The sequence below is a fragment of the Lagenorhynchus albirostris genome, chromosome 2 (assembly GCF_949774975.1).
Source record: "Lagenorhynchus albirostris chromosome 2, mLagAlb1.1, whole genome shotgun sequence".
Lineage (NCBI taxonomy): Eukaryota > Metazoa > Chordata > Mammalia > Artiodactyla > Delphinidae > Lagenorhynchus > Lagenorhynchus albirostris.
The window spans coordinates 21,406,628-21,425,078 of record NC_083096.1 but is presented as its reverse complement, the minus strand read 5'-3'; the positions used below and the strand labels follow the sequence as shown (position 1 = coordinate 21,425,078).

The window sequence follows — 18,451 nt, the reverse complement described above, 5'->3', positions numbered from 1 at the left end:
ATACATACAGCTGATTCACTTTGTTGTACAGCAGAAACTAACAAGACATTGTAAAGCAATTATACTCCAATAAAGATATTTAAAAAAAAAAAAAAGAAAGAAAGCCTGTAACCATTATCAATCACTCCCATTACCCAGCCCCTGGCAAGAACTAATTTACTTTCGGTTTCTATGGATTTGCCTATTGTGGACACTTCAGATAACTGGAATCATAATCATAATATTATGTGGTGTTCTGTGTCTATCTTCTTTCAGTTCGCATAGTTTTCAAGGTTCATCCATGTTGTAGCACGTCTCAGTAGTTCTTCATTCCTTTTTATTGCTGAATAATATTCTATTATATGGACATACCATTATTTTGATTATCCATTCATCTGTTGATGGACCTTTGGGTTGTTTCCACTTTTTGGCTATGATGAATGCTGCTGCTATAAATACGTGTGTACAAGTTTTTGTGTAGACATATTTTCACTTCTCCTGAGTATATACTTAGGAGTGAAACTGCTGGGTCATTTGGTGACTCTATGTTTAACTTTTTGAGAAACTGTTTTGTAAAGTGGCTGCACCATTTTATAATCTCACCAGTAACATGTGAAAATTCCAATTTGTCCACCTCCTTCCCAACATTTGTCTTTTTAAATTTTAGCCATCCATCCTAGTGGGTGTAAACCAGTATCCCATACTATTTTGATTTGCAATGCCCTGATGACTAATGATGCTGAGTATCTTTGATGGGCTTTTTGGCCTTTAGTGTATCTTCTTTGGAGAAATTTCTATCGAATCCTTTGCCCACTTTCAAATTGGGGTTATTTATCTTTTTATTGTTGAGTTATAAGAGTTTCTAATACAATCTGGATATAAGTCCTCTAACAGATATATGAGCTGCAAATGTCTTCTCCCATTCTGCAGGCTGTCTTTTCATTTTCTGGATGGTGTCCTTTGAGGCACAGAAATTTTAAACTTTGATAAATTCTCGTTTGTCTACTTTTTTCTTTTGTTACTTGTGCTTTTGGTGTCGTATCTAAAAAACCGCTGCCTAATGCAAGTTCATGAAGGTTTATGACTATGTTTTCCTCTCAAGGTTTTATAATACAGCAGTGACATTTACACTTAAGCCTGTAATTCATTTTCAGTTAATTTTTGTATATGGTTTGAGAAAGGTTTCCAACTTCATTCTTTTGTCCCAGTGTTATTTGTTGAAAACACTAATCCTTCCTCATTGAATTTTCTTGGCATTCTTATTGAAAATCAATTGACTAAAAATTTAAGGGTTCACTTTCTGGACTCTCAGTTCTATTCCATTGATCTGTATGTCTATCCTTTCTTTTAAAATTAATTAATTTATTTTTTGGCTGTGTTGGGTCTTTGTTGCTGCATGTGGGCTTTCTCTAGTTGTGGCGAGCAGGGGCTACTCTTCATTGAGGTGCGCGGGCTTCTCACTGTGGTGGCTTCTCTTGTTGTGGAGCACGGGCTCTAGGCGCGTGGGCTTCAGTAGTTGTGGCACACGGGTTTAGCTGCTCCGCAGCATGTGGGATCTTCCTAGTCCATAGATCGAACCTGTGACCCCTGCATTGGCAGGCAGATTCCTTTTTTTAAAAAAATTTTTTATTTATTTGTTTTATTTTTGGCTGCGTTGGGTCTTCATTGCTGTGCACAGGCCCTCTGCAGTTGCAGTGAGTGAGGGCTACTCCGTGCTGCGGTGCGCGGGCTTCCCACTGTGGTGGCTTCCCCTGCTGTGAAGCACAGGCTCCAGGCTCATGGGCTTCAGCAGCTGTGGCTCGCAGGCTCCACAGCGCAGGCCCAGTAGCTGCGGTACACAGGCTCAGTTGCTCTGCGGCACGTAGGATCCTCCCAGACCAGGGTGCAGCAGGCAGATTCTTAACCACTGCGCCGCCAGGGAAGTCCCTATATGTCTATCCTTATGCCAGCACCATACTCTTGATTATTGTAACTTTGTAGTAAGTTCTGAAACTGGGAAATGGTAGTCTTCCAATTTTGCTCTTTTTCAAGATTATTTTGATTTCTGCGCCTTTTGCAATTCTATAGGAATTACAGGATCAGCCTGTCAATTTCTGCAAAAAGACTGCTAGGATTTTGACAGGGGTTGCACTGAATATATATATATCAATTTGAGGAGTATTACCATCTTAATATGAAATCTTCCAATCCATGAACATAGAATGCCTTTCCGTTTATTTAAGTCTTCTTTAATTTCTTTTAACAGTGTTTTGTGGTTTTTAATATACAAGTTTTATACTTTTTTGGTTATATTCATTACTAAGTTTTTAAAATTCTTTTTGACGCTATTGTAAATGGAATTGTCTTAACTTCATTTTTGGATTGTTTATTGCTAGTGCATAGGATTATACATACATTTATTTATTTATTTAATTTATTTATTTATTTGGCTGTGCTGGGTCTTAGTTGTGGGACACAGGATCTTTCTTTAGTTGCAGCATGTGGGATCTAGTTCCATGACCAGGGATTGAACCTAGGCCCTCTGCATTGGGAGCACAGAGACTTAACCGCTGGACCACCAGGGAAGTCCCAATACAATTGATTTTTGTGTACTAATCTTGTATCCAGGATCCCTGCTGAGCTCATTTCTAGCTCTAATAATTAATGTATTTTATATACAACATCATGTGTATACAAGATTGTATCATCTGTGAATAGAGAATTTTACTTCTTCCTTTTCAATCTGGATGCTTTTTATTTCATTTTCTTGCCTAAATGCCCTAGTTTGAACCAAAATGTTGAACAGATATGGTGAGAGTTGAACAAACCATAGTAAAATGATTTATTGTGATCTGTGTACCCTTTGCTACAAAAATTTGGAAACCATTTAACCCAAGTAAACCCTTAGTGAGATTAAAAACAAACAAACAAACAAAAATCAAGAAACAAACAAAATCCCCAATTGTAAATTATTGCCAATGCTAACCATAACATACCTTGGGAGTTGTGCTTTAACTTGTTTCTGACATAGATTATGGTACCTCTCCACTTTTAGAAATCCCTGATTCAACATTCTCTGGCAGACCAAGTCCATTCTTTTACAAACCTATGGGAAGAGAGAATGAGAAAGAAGAATTGTAAAAAGTAAAAACCAAATTGGTAACAATTAAATTAGGCTCATAGGGCCTCCCTGGTGGCGCAGTGGTTGAGAGTCCGCCTGCTGATGCAGGGGACGTGGGTTCGTGCCCTGGTCCGGGAGGATCCCACATGCCGCGAAGCGGCTGGGCCTGTGAGCCATGGCCGCTGAGCCTGTGTGTCTGGAGCCTGTGCTCTGCAACGGGAGAGGCCACAGCAGTGAGAGGCCCGCGTACCGCAAAAAAAAAAAAAAAAAAAAAAATTAGGCTTATAACTGATGGTTCAAAATTCTCTGTGCCAGTATTATTCCCCAGTTTGCTATATGTAAATTGTAAATTACAATACTGCATTTAAAAATTAGTATTATGTGTAGGCAAGGAATTAGTATTATGTGTAGGCAAGGAATACTTTACTCCTTAAAATATATATATATATATATATATTTTTTTTTTTTTTTAATTTTTTTGGCTGTGAGACATGGCTTGCAGGATCTTGGTTCCCTCACCAGGGATTGAACCCGTGCCCCCTGCAGTGGAAGTGCCGAGTCTTTAGGTATTTGTTGAATGTTCTGGATGTATCCCTGCTTTTATGGTCAGAGACTATAATCCTGATGACCATTAAAGCAACATATTTGAAGGTTTTTAACAGTTTGAAATAAGAAAGTTCTCCTTTGGCCAAAAACATATTCAAACTTAAGTCTAACTGCTCACAAAGTTTTTATGATCTATAACCAGAATGACAGTTTTTAATTATTTCTTCTAGTGATTTGGGTTAAGTATGACAGATTATGATGGCCAAAGCCTATACTAGATACTGTCATATCCTCCAAAATATTTCAACATGTACAGCAGAAACTTAACTACTTTGAATCCTTTAAAAACATGGTGTCTTTATACAAAAAAAGTACAGGATCTGGGGCTTCCCTGGTGGTGTAGTGGTTGAGAGTCCGCCTGCCAATGCAGGGTACACGGGTTCGTGCCCCAGTCCGGGAAGATCCCACATGCTGCGGAGCGGCTAGGCCTGTGAGCCATGGCCGTTGAGCCTGTGCGTCTGGAGCCTGTGCTCCGCAATGGGACAGGCCACAACAGTGAGAGGCCCACATACCGCAAAAAAAAAAAAAAAAATACAGGATCTGAAGTCACAACACCTAAATTTGACTCCAACCAATATACATCCTTGAGCAAGTCAGCTTCTATTTGAAAGCCTGAATCAGACATCTGTAAAATATGGATAGTATCTACTATATAGGGATGTCATTAGGATTAAATAACACACACTAAATCACTTGGTAAATTATAAAGTGCTATATAAAAATTATGTTAAATAAATTTTGTTTAACTTACCACTAATTTGAAAACTTTGCTTCATATACTTAGTTCTTATATTTCTGAGATATCCCAGTATCTTTTTTATCTTAATGAAACCTACTACACAAAATACATTTGTTCTTTGTTTCCTGAGTATTTTGCAGTGACTCAAAGTGATCAACCTGGTCGTTAATTCTCACTGTATAGGTGTTGCTGAAAGTGCAACACTGAGATATTATTGAGATAAATCTACATCAAGGCTAAGTCAATTAGGCAAGGGCTGTCTTATGCTTCTATCTCTCATAGCACCTAAAAACAAATGCTTGACAAATACTTGAAATACTGATGAAACTTTTGATACAAGTTTGCTTTCTCCTGAGATTATAGGGACAAAAATTCTGGTAAACTGGGTTGAGCTAATAAAGGTTTTGATACTCTAATATTAAATACTAGCTATTCCCTAAATCCCAGTATGGCAAATGAAACGTATGAAGGTAAACAGTTCTTTTCATTTCAAAGTAAATGAAAACATAATAAGGTTTAAGTACTGATACTAAGAGTAATTCTAAAAAATTATATTTTAAAATATGGTGGAATCTATTTCTAACTAGTAAGTTATAAACATTTGTTCAGTGTCTACTGAAAAAAAAATAAACCCAATATGTATTAACATAAGTAACTGTTTCTAAAACAAAATATTTAATGAGTTACATTTTTACAAATCTCTGATCCGTGGTTTAACAGAAACAAGTGAATTTTCATATCTGCTTCTTCTGCATTAAAGAGAGTGAAAATTGCAAATAATATATTAGTAAAGTAATGAAAATATTTTATATTGTATAGACTCCCTGAAAGGGTCTTGGAAACCCCTCTGGTAAACCTGGACCACAAATGAGAACCAGTGCCCTCATCCTGCGTAAACACGTTGCCATGAACACTGGTACTGAACTTTATGTGAGGAAAAAAGAAATTTTATCATGTTACTGGAGGAAGGAAAAGAGAGTATGTCTTTTTGTGTGTGATGAGGGGGAATAAAGCAGGCTAAATTCTCATCTTTCGTAGTAGGAAGTCAACAGATATTATCAAATAGAAGACAAACAACCCAAAGACTTGAAAGTGGTGCCTCTGAGGAATAAAAATTGGGGGTTGCATTGTTGTTAACGTTGTTAAAACTACTTGATGTGAGACACCCTCTAACACAACTTTGTAGAAAAATACTTTTTCTATTTGTGGACTCTATAACCTCTTTGATAATTTCTGAGTTAAATACTGGAACTAAACCCACTGTGGTGATGATTTCCTGATTTTTTAAAAGTCAAATCATTATTCTGTACACCTTAAACTTATACAGTGCTATATATCAATTACATCTCAAAACTGAAAAAAAAAGTTTATTTACAAAGTGAAAAATTAAGGTCAATTACTGCTGTACTAATTTCCAAGGTAGTTTCTAAATTATTTTATTATACTAGAATTTTGCTGCACTGAATCTAGCTAAATACTAGAATTTAGGTATCTCTTAATAATCTAGAAATGCAACGGAATGAGTACTGACTAGTATGAGTATACAACTGACTGGGGAACCAGTTAAGGTCAACCAAGAGACTTCACATGATACAAGATTTGAACTAGGCTTTAAAGGAAGAGAGGACAAGCAAGGACTGCCAAGTTAATACTGACAGAACAAAGGCACAAAGCCTGGAAGGAATAAACCATTAGCAAGCAAACTACTTCTGAAGACAGATCAGATATGTAGGCAAAGCTGAGAGGAATAAAATCTCTCATGTTTTGAGCAGGAAAATCAGACAGTAATGAGAAGTAAGTTTAAAAGGAAAAAGATCACCCATTTTGGGAGAGATCTAGTATTGGTACAGCTGATTGGTCATTTTCTGTAAGCAACTGTAATGTTAAGACTAAAGATATGGTTCTGGAAATTTCACATGAAGATAGCTGAAACCACTGCAGATGAATCCCAAATGAAGTAAAAGACAAGAAAACAAAGGCTTATAAATGGAGCCTCAACTGACCATTATAACTAAAAGCTGATTAAAAAAAAGATCAGAAAATATGCATCTAAAACGAATACTGTAAATCAACTATACTTCAACTAAAAAAAAAAAAAATTAGAAAATAGGAGGTCACAAAGACAAACTAGAAGAGCACCACAAAAGCCAAAAAGATTTGAAGCATTAGTCAATATTGTAGGAAAATAACAGTATTTAATGTGGTATTATTCCATTCATAAATGTTCGATAAGCACTGACTGACCGAGAGCATAAAAACAAAGACACGATAGAGCATATATCTATCTTTTGTTTAGGATTCAGAAGGAAGCAAAGTGACCTCTGAAAAACAGCAATACACTAATTTTCCCCAAGGTGAGCAGTTTAATGTTAACTGCTGCCAATGTATGTTAACTTGCAAAACAAAATTATCTTATTTAAAGTGTAGCTCTAAATTTGGGGATATTTTAATTATTTCCCAAGGCTAAAGGGAAGAAATTTCATTTCTCCAGTTATTAAAACAAAACAAAAATCCTAGCAATTTGGCAATTTACCCAAGACAGAAAAATAAAATTCTAGAATCTGATATACAAAGATGATGACTATGTCAAAAACAACCAGTGTATTTAGAGATTAGGAAAATATATACTATAAAAACAAAAGGGAACTAATGGAACAAATCAGTCTACAATGAAGACGTTTAGCTTGGCCCCCCTGTTATTTGCTGCTCTAGTATGAAGAACAGATTTGTTTTTTCTTTGTTAATTACTTCAAGATTTAAAATGCCATGTTTATTCTTTTTTATTTTAAATGTTGGGGGTAGGAGTTTATTAATTAATTTATCTATTTTTGCTGTGTTGGGTCTTCGCTTCTGTGCGAGGGCTCTCTCTAGCTGTGGCAAGCGGGGGCCACTCTTCATCGCGGTGCACGGGCCTCTCACTATCGCGGCCTCTCCTGCTGCGGAGCACAGGCTCCAGACACGCAGGCTCAGCAGCCGTGGCTCACGGGCCCAGCCGCTCCGCGGCATGTGGGATCCTCCCAGACCAGGGCTCGAACCCCTGTCCCCTGCATTGGCAGGCAGATTCCCAACCACTGCGCCACCAGGGAAGCCCCCATGTTTATTCTTTTTATCATTTTCTAACTTAAGTGGTCAGTAATAAAAATTTTTCTTCACTTGTGTTTATTTAGAAATCTTTTTTGTTGTGCCACTATGGCCCTTCTTAATGCAAGACACATGCGCCATAAATCCATGAAATGCACACTTTTCCTGTCAAACCTAATCTCTAATATAAAATCTTAGTTGATTCTAAGATGTACATTTTTCATCTTTTAACATTTGACAGTGGAATGGTCTTCCAATATATGATATATTACAATATAATTGCCAGCATTTCTTTCTCAGATATCTTAGATGCCTTGAAATATAGTATGCTGGGCTTCTTCAATTTTGTTTAAGATGCTGTAAAGACTTTAAGATATGTTATCAATTTAATAAAAGCTCTTCTGGAAGAAGAAAAAAGTACTGCCACAATAATATATATGCAATTTGATCAAGATGCATTCTCATTTCAAAAATGTTAAAATGGGGACTTCCCAGGCAGTCCAGTGGTTAAGACACTGCACGTCCACTGTGGGGAGGCTTGGGTTCTATCCCTGGTTAGGGAACTAAGATCCTGCATGCCATGCAGCACAACGAAAAAAATACAGGAAATAAAAAAAGTTAAAATATGAAACTATAACTTGGAATCAAGGAAATACTGTAATGAAATCACATTTTTATGTACTCATTTCATGCTCTACAGTTTTCAAATGAACAGTTCATGTTTTTCTCCAATTAATTAGGAAGCTACTATCAAAGATTAGGCTGCTTATTAGACCCTTGAACTGAAAGGGATGTAGACACCAGAACCTGTCCTTTCTTTTAACAGTGAGAAAACTGAGGCCTTAAGAATTTATATGACTTGTCCAAGGTCATCCAGCTACTCAGGGGCAAAAAATGAAATTAAGAATAAGGGTCTTCTAGCAAATAGATACTTATTGTTTATAGATATACATATATATGTATCAGTCTAATATGGACTTTAATATGGATTACTCTCAGTTTCCTCATTTTTTTGTATTGGCTGCACAAGATTATTTGAAGGATTGGAGACGTGCCTAGGACAGCACCTCAATAAAAACCAAGCTATGTGGGGGGAAAAAAAAGAATCCAGGTCTTCTGATTTGCATCTTTTTAAATTTAGTGATCAGTAGCTATACAGATCGAAATGATTATACTAATTATTCTCAACTGATTAGAGTCTCAAATAATACTCCACTGCTATAGAAACTGTTGGCACTAGTCTAGAAAGTAGGACTTCTTTATTTTAAGGACATTAGTGGGGGGTTCCTACTACACTACTAAAGTTTAGAGATGGAGCTAGACCAAGATCTTCCTATAATCCTCTCAGTCAGACAAATCTGCTGTGTAGAACATTTGACAAGCCATCTGGGCTGGATTCTTCAAAAAGTCATGAAAGAATGAAAACAGTAAAAAAGTGGGAGGCATTTTCTAGATTAAAGAGTCTAATGTTTTATTAGATTAAAGAACCTTAACTACCTCCCTCCAAGCTATAAAAAAATATTTTGAGGACAACTGAAAAATCTGAATATAAAATGTAATATTAAATCCCTTGGAAGTGATGATATTGTGATTATATAGAAGAAGTATTCAGGGGTAAATGTCATTATATTTGCACCTTACTTTCTAATGGTGAATAAGCATACAAGTGAAAGAGATAAAGCAAATGTGGCAAACAGTTAATGACAGGTGATAAAATCATTTAAAAGATGAACAATGAATGAGCCAGGCCTATTTGTTTTTTTCAGTGAACTCCTCTTAATTTCCCTTACCTATTAAAAATATTGATACAACTTGCCCCCTCTTTCGTAAGAATACTTTAATCTTTTATAAAAAATTCTATCTACCTGGCATGGATTGTTTAAGATACAATACTAGACAGAGTTAATTCTCAATCGTCTGCTGGTAAAAAAAATTACAACAAATTAAAAATTCCCTGGGTGTCCTCCCTAAATATTCACTTGGAAAGAAAATATATATTTTAATATTAGCCTGAGCAAAACAATTAGGATAATTACATGCCTTTTTTCTGCTGGGAATGTTCTTCTACCTCTGACTGGATGAAAATTCATGATCTTGAGGAAGCCTCTCCTGAGTAACCTCTACATTCTTGTATTTACTACTATGCATTTGTTGTCCTAGTGCTTTGTAAATGTGCTCAAGGAAGGTGTTTACATTCTGTCTCAATGATGATACTGTGGACAGGGTTACTGATTGAACACCTTTGCTTTGAGACTGTGCAGGAGTGAACTGTCCCCAAAATATTATAATTTCTTACCTATACTTAAGTACCTGTTAATAAAATCAATAACCTGATGACATGGTGGGGGAAAAAAAAAACCCCAGCAATGCAGAGAGTGTATTTTCTATAATACAGCGATACAGAGCAGTGGTCCTCAAAGTATGTGACCCTTGGGATTCCCAAGATCCTTTCAAGAGTTTGTGAAGCTAAACTATTTTCATAATACTAAGATGTTATTTGCCATTTTCATGCTTATTCTCTCACAAGATACAGCAGAATTTTTTAGAGGTAACATGACATGTGATGACAGCTAAGGGAATTGTGCATTGTGTATTCTTGTGTTTTCTAGACTTTTCAAAGGTAAGCTCTTAGGGTCCTCAATAACTTTTAAGAGTGTAAAGGGGTCCCGAGACAAAAAAATTTGAGAACTACTGGTATAGAGCAAGAGATAGGAGGAAGACAGCTTGCCTACTTAAAAAAACAAGTAATGGTTTCCCATTTTCCTTCATATTTTCTACCAATCAACCCTCTCTACAACTGAAGTTTTCAAACACATTTGAAGAAAAGATGTAAAAGGAACTAGAAATGGGTAATAGACTTAACTAGATACAGTGCTTTAGAGAAATATCTTGGGACAAAAGCATATATTTATGTACCTTGTTACCAACTGGAAAATTTCATTCCAGATAATAAGCAGGACTTCTGAATTTAACTTTTAGTCAAATTTGTCCCGAACCACTAATAGGATTCCATTAACTTTATAGGAGCTCCACTAGAATCACAGAGGAGAAGGTATGATAGGATCTCTCTAAAACAACTTTTTTTTTTTTTTTTTTTGGTTGTGCCACGCAGCTTCCAGGATCTCAGTTCCCCGACCAGGGATTGAACCCCAACCCCCTGTGAAAGGGGGAGTCCTAACTACTGGGCCACCAGGGAATTCCCTAAGACAGCTTTTAAAGCCTCCCATACTCATTTTTTCAGTGAGCGAGAACACTGTATGCATGAGTCAAAGTTATACGTTTAAAGTTAGCTTTGATCTGCTCTGTAACCAGCCGTAGGACCTCACTTCTTAACCTGTGCCACTTGTTTCAAAAACTCTCATACCTGCCAAGGAGGCCTAGGTGACAATCTAATGCTGCATCAGCGCAAACTTGTGTGATTTATTGGCAGAACAACTCAAAGTACATGTTTTGTCATTTCAAAAGTTGTGTTCATCCAATTAATTTTAAATATATTGGAGAAGTTAAATATTTAAAGTTATTTTTATGTAACCAGGATTTCCAAGTTCCATGTACATTTTTGGAGCAAATAGTCAATGGCAGAAAAAACAAAACAAAATCCAATTTAATAAGGCATTTGGACAGTCCCTTGGAAATAACTAAATTGGAGAGTCAAACTTCAATAATTCATGGCAACAGGAAGCAAATTATCAACTAAACTGCAATTGAAAAATGTTATTTTAGCCATTTCAACTTAGAGCAAATCTTTTCAAGAAAATACAGAGTGGTTAAGCACATGGATCAAGCACCTGTCCTCTAATTTAGGTGCTAACAATAGTTATGACTGAGGTCCTATTAAGGCAAGTAAATTGGGAAGGAAGAAAAAAGAAACACCTGAAAAATAAATAAACTAGCTCATCAACCATTGAATAGTTGACATTTAGCTTTATGGAAACCAATTCTGTTCTTAATTAATATCACTCTCTTCCAATTATATCCAACCTAACTCCACTCAAGAAATTATGTAATTTGTATGCCAGATAGCAGCACACACACTGCTACTGATTTTCTGGCAAACAGCATTTAGGTATAAATGGTCACTTAAATGAGAAAAGGCCTGTAAAAGACCTAACAAGCACTATCTCTAGGCAGCCAATTTCATTAAATGATCGTAATTAAATTAATGCTGACATCTAGTGGCAAGAAAGAATCTTTCATGTTACTTGAATTGTACCTTATGACATCAAACCAATGAATCTACAACCAAAGACACTTCCAAATCCCCACAAAAGATTATCCATTTAATCTAAGAATTATCCATTAACCTTAAGAAAGGAATAAGAAATAGTTCCCCATTACTAAAGCAGAGGAAAAAAACCCATCTTTTAAGATGTAAAACTGGCAGCAGAATCTTTTTGGGGGGTAGGAGTGGAGGGGTGGCAAGGGACTCCTTAGTGGAGGGGTGGTAATGGACTCCTTATGGAAAAAATCTTTGAAACTACAAATTTGTATCTTTAAAACACTAAAATAGAAAACTACTTAAAAATGAAGAATGCAGCTGAATACTTCACTTGAAAGAGATGTCATTTACTAATAAATTGTGGGGTGTGTTTTTAACTTTGTCCCCTAGGACAGGCTGGTTTTCCCCCATTTAAAAACGTTTTTAATTTTTTAAAAAATAAAATGACCAACAAATGAACAAACCCCCCCCAGTTTTCCTCAACATTTATAAAACAGAACTGTGAACATCCCAAGCTTTACAAAGGCATTGTCTGGCTGAAAGGCTCAATTCAATCAAATGCTATGCCCAATTTCCAGACACCAGGAATGTATACCATGAATTCTGATCAAACATCAACCTTTATAAAAATCTGAAGGAATATTTAAGATTCTACAAGAAATTCTGGATGACATGTCCTGGAAATTAAGGGACAATCATTTTGAAATATCACTTTTCAAATGAAGAATTTTCCATCCTGCAGACTGGCATGGTTAATGTGCTGTGTTGACAAGAAAAAAACGCAACAACTGTCCACCAGTTTGAATGAATATTTACAACCTTCCTTTAAAAAATAAGTATACTTTCAGAAATACAATTATAATCAATTTTAGATTGGAGGTGTACACCTAAAATATGGCATATTGATTATTAAGAAAATGCTATACACAGCACATTCAGCAACATGTCTTTGTCCTCTTAAAAACAACCCGACCACAGATTTAGCTTCCACACAGAATCGGTCTGCAATCATTTCAAAATGTCCACCTCCTTCAATTTCCTTACCACTTAAATTCACTAAAAGGAAGCAAAATACCTGACTGAACTAAGATATTCATCAAACCTTCAGTGAAACTTCTGGAATGAAGAAAATCCCAATGGCAATTTATTTTCATAAATCATGGACTAAACTACTGTGATTTTAAGGTATAAAACCTCTCCTAAAGCTGGTGGGTGGGCGTAAATCACTAGTTAGAAAACGAACTGCAGGAAAGAAAAAAAACCTTCTCAAGGGGCAAGTTGCTTCACTATGGGTGGGAAGTATCAGGGGTGAGGCAAAGCCGGAATAGTCACTTCTCAGGGCTCTACTTTACTGGTCAACTAGGGCGCTGGGGTTGAGGCTACGTTCCAATTCCTCCAAACCTCTACCGGCTTTTGGGAGGACCGACCGATCCGACTTTATTTTCTGCAACAAAAAAACTTAGCGGGGGGGGGGCGGGGTAACAATACGTTATTCTCGCAGACAAACCAAACCTGGCTGGGATCATCTCGCCTACTTCGGAGTGCTGGCCCCCTAACTCCGGCCGGGGGCTGGAGGGTGATATACAAAAGGCAGGTGGCGAGACCCCTCCGGGGTCCACATTCAGGTCGGGAGGAGGTGGGAAGCCCAGCTCCCGCTGCCTCCCCGGCCGCGGCCCCGCTTCCGGGTGGGGGGCACGGAGCCCCCCAAGGCCAAGTTCCCGCACGCAGTCGCCCCCAGCCCCAAAGCAAGGGCAAAATCCGGACAAGACCCGCGGACCGGTCCCGACAGAGATTTTGGGGCGGGAGGGGCGCACTCGGTGCTCTGGCGCCGGCTGCGGCTCCCAAGGGGCTCCCTCCCCGGGGAACGCTCTTTCCCTCTCGGGCCCTCCCCAAACCTCGGCCCGGCGGAGAGGGCGGCGGGGGTCCCGTGGGGGCCTCACCAGGCGGAGCTGGCTAATTTCGTCGTAGGACATAAAGCTGAGGATGTTTTCGATGGCTACGATGGGCAGCGCCACGAGCGTGTTGTTTTGAGGCAGCTGGTCCGGAGCCAGCGCCGGGATCGGGGGAGCCTGGGACCCCGGCTGCGGGGCCTGGGGCGGGGGAGGTGGGGGAAGTCGCTGGGTAGAGCCGATGGCCGAAGGGGAGCCGCCGTCGCCGTGGCCACCGCCTCCTTCCTCAGCCATCCGCTCCTCCGACGCCGCCGCCATCTTGGGGGTTTGATTCCTTCCTCCCACAGCAAGGGGAAGAGGGACACTTCCTGTGCGTCACTTCCGCCTCTTGAGCCGCCGGGGAGGGGCACCTGGAGAAGGGGGAGGAGCCCGTGGATGACAGACGAGAGAGGCACATCGCTCCTTGTTCAAGTGGGAAGCAGAGAAGAAAGATAGTCTTTGTAAGCGCTTTCTTCTAAGATTGGAAACGACTTGAGGGCAAGGGAACCCTGTCTAAAATGAACTTCATCGTGCAATTTTCTTAAAGTGCTTCCAATTTTCTTAAAGTGCTTTCCTGATAAACGGAGATAAAAATTATGTTAACTAGTAAGTGTCGATGGAATGATGTAGAGTATCATCATTTTTCAAGAACCATAGTAATAATTGATTTAGGTAAAAAGGAATGAGGGATTGATTAAAACTACCATATGAATGAACTCTGAATACATGTTCAATTAAAGAAGCCAGACACAAAGGACCACGTATTGTATGAATCCGTTGATATGAAATGTCTGAAATAGCCAAATCGACAAAGACAGAAAGTAGATAGTGGTTCCCGGGGGCTGGAAAGAGCAAAGGAAAGGGGAATGACTGCTAAGGGGTGAAAGGTTTCTTTCTGGGGTGACGAAATGTTCTGGAATTAGATAATGGTGATTGGTGCGCAACTTCGTGAATATACTAAAAACCAATGAACTGTACACTTTCAAATAGTGAATTTTATAATACGTGAATTGTAGCTCAATAAAAAATTGATTTAGGCAAGAATCATCAAAAGATGCTAAAACTAGAAAGTAAAGGTGTGATGTGGAATATAATATTTACATAGTCTCAAAATAATCCCCATAAATTACCTATCAATTACAAAATAAAAAGATTTACAATAGTGAAATTTGATGGACACCACCACACCAAATGATCAAAATTGACATCATGAGTTATGGGGGGAAATGGATATTATACAGCTCCTGATGTGTTATCTTAAAAAGGACATAACATAATGTGGTATTCCTACCAAAAAATACATAACCTGTATTTGAGGTAGACAAATCTAGGTAACTATCCCATCATCTTAAAAAAGGTTAATGTCATGAAAGACAAAGACTATGAAATTTTACCAGATTAAAAGAGATGAAAGCAACAAGATAACTAAACATAGGTGATCCTGGATTGGATCATGGAGTAGGAATAAGCGCAATAAGAACATTACTGTGACAATTGGCAAAATTTGACTATAGAATATACGTTAGATAATAATATTGTAATCGTATTAAGTTTCCTGATTTGGATAATTTTATTGCAGTCACATAAGAGAATGTCCTTCTTCTTAGGAAATACACGTTGAAGTGTTTGGGGTAAAGGAGCATGATATCTCAATTTGCTCTTAAATGGTTCAATATGTAGATAGATAGAGAATGAGATTAATAAAGCAAATATGATAAATGTTAACAATTGCTGAATCCAGATGAAGAGCATATGAGAGTTTGTACTATCTTTTTTTTTCCTACCAGTTTTCTGGAGCTATAGTTGACATACAGCACTGTATAAGTTTAATGTGTACAGCATAATGACTTGACTTACATACATCATGAAATGATTATCACAATAAGATTAGTGGACATCCATCATCTCATATAGATACAAAATTAAAGAAGTAGAAAATTTTTTTTTCTTGTGGTGAGAACTCTTAGGATTTACTCTCTTAACAGCTTTCATATATCACCTCTAGCAGTGTTATATTTCTCACGTTGTACATTACGTATCCTTGTACTGTCCTGTGACAAAGATTAAAGGTGCACAAATCACTAAATTTTGAAGCTTTCTGTCTTTCGTTCTGGGTCTTTAATCTTTAAGTTTGCAATGTGTCCTTTCTTTTCCTGCTTTGGTTTGGAATCTCATTGTTGCATGGTAGAAACTGCAGAAGAAGCTAGGCATGACTAAGGGCTAGAAGAAAGGGAGTGGCAACTAAAGCAAGAAGATGAACTGGACGTGGTGGTAGTGGTTAGCTTGTTAGAATTGGCATCCTTTCCTCATTCATGGGTATGTAAACTATTGGTCATTTTACCCATCATTGTTGCAGATCATAAAATTCTTTGACGTTACTTCTTTAGTTCTTCTACCCTAGGATTGCTTAGCATTCAATTATACCTAAGTATGTGCATATTTATAATCTGTTAACTTTATCTCCACTAATAGATTGCAATTTCATTTTTCTACCTAGGGTATTGCTATATCTTCATAGAACCTGTTACAATTTGATCTGAAATGAGTTCATTTTCTACCTTGCTTTATTAGAGTTATGTACTTTCTTGGTAGGTTGGATTGAAATTGAATTTCTGTAAATGGAATCGTGCTTTATCTTTATAAAGAAAACCCTTAGGGGCTTCCCTGGTGGTGCAGTGGTTAAGAATCCGCCTGCCAATGCAGGGAACATGGGTTTGAGCCCTGGTCCGGGAAGATCGCGCATGCCGCGGAGCAACTAAGCCCGTGTACCACAACTATTGAGCCTGCGCTCTAGAGCCTGCGAGCCACAACTACTGAGCCCACGAGCCACTACTACTGAGCCCACGTGCCACACGAAGAGTAGCCCCCACTCACTGCAACTAGAGAAAGCCCACGCACAGCAACAAAGACCCAACACAGCCAAAAATAAATTAATTAAAAAAAAAAGAAAATCCTTTAAGAAGTGAATCATCACTCCCTTCGTCTATTGGATAAATCGACTAGTTATATGCAGTTTTGTTTTGTTTGAAATGGGCCTGTGAAAAGTCTTCCTACTCCCTTATCGCTCCACATGTGGTCAACTAGTTAACATCTAGGCCAGGCTGACCCCTGATCTAAACAACAGAATAAAACTTTGGAAACGATTTAAACCACTTCCTGCCAGTAAGCCCATTTAACTTGTCTTCTGTTTATGTATATTGGATCTGTGCCGCTACATATTGTTTTTGTTTTTTGGGGTTTTTTTGCGGTACGCAGGCCTTTGACTGTTGTGGCCTCTCCCATTGCGGAGCACAGGCTCTGGACGCGCAGGCTCAATGGCCATGGCTCACGGGCCCAGCCCCTGGGATCCTCCCGGACCGGGGCACGAACCCGCCTCCCCTGCATCGGCAGGTGGACTCTCAACCACTGCGCCACCAGGGAAGCCCCTACATATTGTTTTTTAAAAGAGAAAGTTTCAAAACAAATGATTGCTTTGTTTCAATTATTGAAATCAATGCTTGTTTTGGAGTTGTTTCCCAATCAAAACAAATACTTGTAACTAAAACAGATATTTGAAATTCTGGGAGTTCTGAGTTCTAAATGTGTTTTTTACACCATCAGCGTACCATAGGATCGTTGCAAGATAATGATCTCTAGTACAGGATGGACCTACGCATCTTGAGATCTGTGTGTTTCTAGTTTCATATTTAATGAGAGAATAATATTACCTTCCTTCTTTATTTCACAAAGTTAATATGAGGATGAGCTGAGATCGCAAATGGGTGGACTTTAGAATTCCTTAGATTAAAGATGTTCAAGTCAATTTACTGTAATGTAATATAGTCACTGTACATTATCCTGGCCCCATTATCCATCTGCTTTCCTGGTTAAGGTGTGTTCTGAGAGGATAAGATTGGGTTGGGTGCAGTGAGGTATGCTGGGGGCTAAGCTATTCAGTGGCACCTCCACAGGAAGATGGACTTTATATATGAAAAGAGGAAACTAAAACCAGACATTGTTTTTCCTATTTGTTAGCAGATTTGTAACATACAGAAAGAAGGGTGAACTCATAGACTAAAAAGAGTTTTGAGGGTTTCTATGGATTCTAATTAACCATGTATTTTTTTCCTTTTTAATTGCAGTAAAAAAAATAACATAAAATTTGTCATCTTAACCATTTCTAAAAGTACAGTTCAGTAGTGTTAAGAATATTCACATTGTTGTGCAATCTCTAGAACACTTTCATCCTGCAAAACTGAAACCCTGTGCTCATTAAACAACAACTCCCCATTCCTCCCAGCCCCCAGCCCTTGGCAACCTCCATGCTACTCCATGTGAAATCATGTGGGGAAGCACCACGATCAGCTATGAGGCAGAAGGAGCAGAGGGGAAAGTATGGCCCAGGGCCTTTATTGTGTTTTTTCGGGGGAAGGAATGGGTGAAGCGAGATAGGCAAGTTGACCAAGTTTAGGATTGGATAGGTTGAATAATTTCAGCAGGCTCTGGGCTACCAGGTTGTCTCTAGTTGTCCTGTACTTGGCTCTGGGGTTATTTAGGGCAAGGGGATAGTGTTCTGAACTGACAGAGGCTGGTAAAAGGAGGTGGTTGGACTCTGAATTGGTTGGTGTGCATATCAAAGACATGTTCAAAGACAAGTTGTTTTCTATCTCTAGGAATATGCAAATCCTGGGAGAGGCAGTCCTTCCCCAGGTTGAAATGCCCCAAGATGTCTAAGCATCAGTAAAATACAGAAAATAAGAAACCTGATTAATACACCTTCTCTAACCTCCCCTCTGCTCCCAGTGGTCTTGTCTTCCATT

General features: G+C 38.3%; 1 protein-coding gene and 1 long non-coding RNA gene across 2 annotated transcripts in view; one reads left to right on the top strand and one right to left on the bottom strand.

The window, feature by feature from the left end:
- FBXO28 (F-box protein 28) overlaps positions 1 to 13,939 on the bottom strand; it is a 31,165-nt gene extending 17,226 nt beyond the window's left edge. The window contains exons 1-2 of the mRNA XM_060127446.1: positions 13,665 to 13,939; positions 2,955 to 3,064 (exon numbers count right to left, since the gene is read on the bottom strand). Coding sequence (XP_059983429.1) covers positions 2,955 to 3,064; positions 13,665 to 13,931 — 377 coding nt within the window. The 5' untranslated portion in view covers positions 13,932 to 13,939. The remainder of the gene's footprint in view (positions 1 to 2,954; positions 3,065 to 13,664) is intronic.
- Positions 1 to 18,451, top strand: part of LOC132507843 (uncharacterized) — a 119,033-nt gene that overhangs the window by 55,960 nt on the left and 44,622 nt on the right. The window lies entirely within an intron of this gene.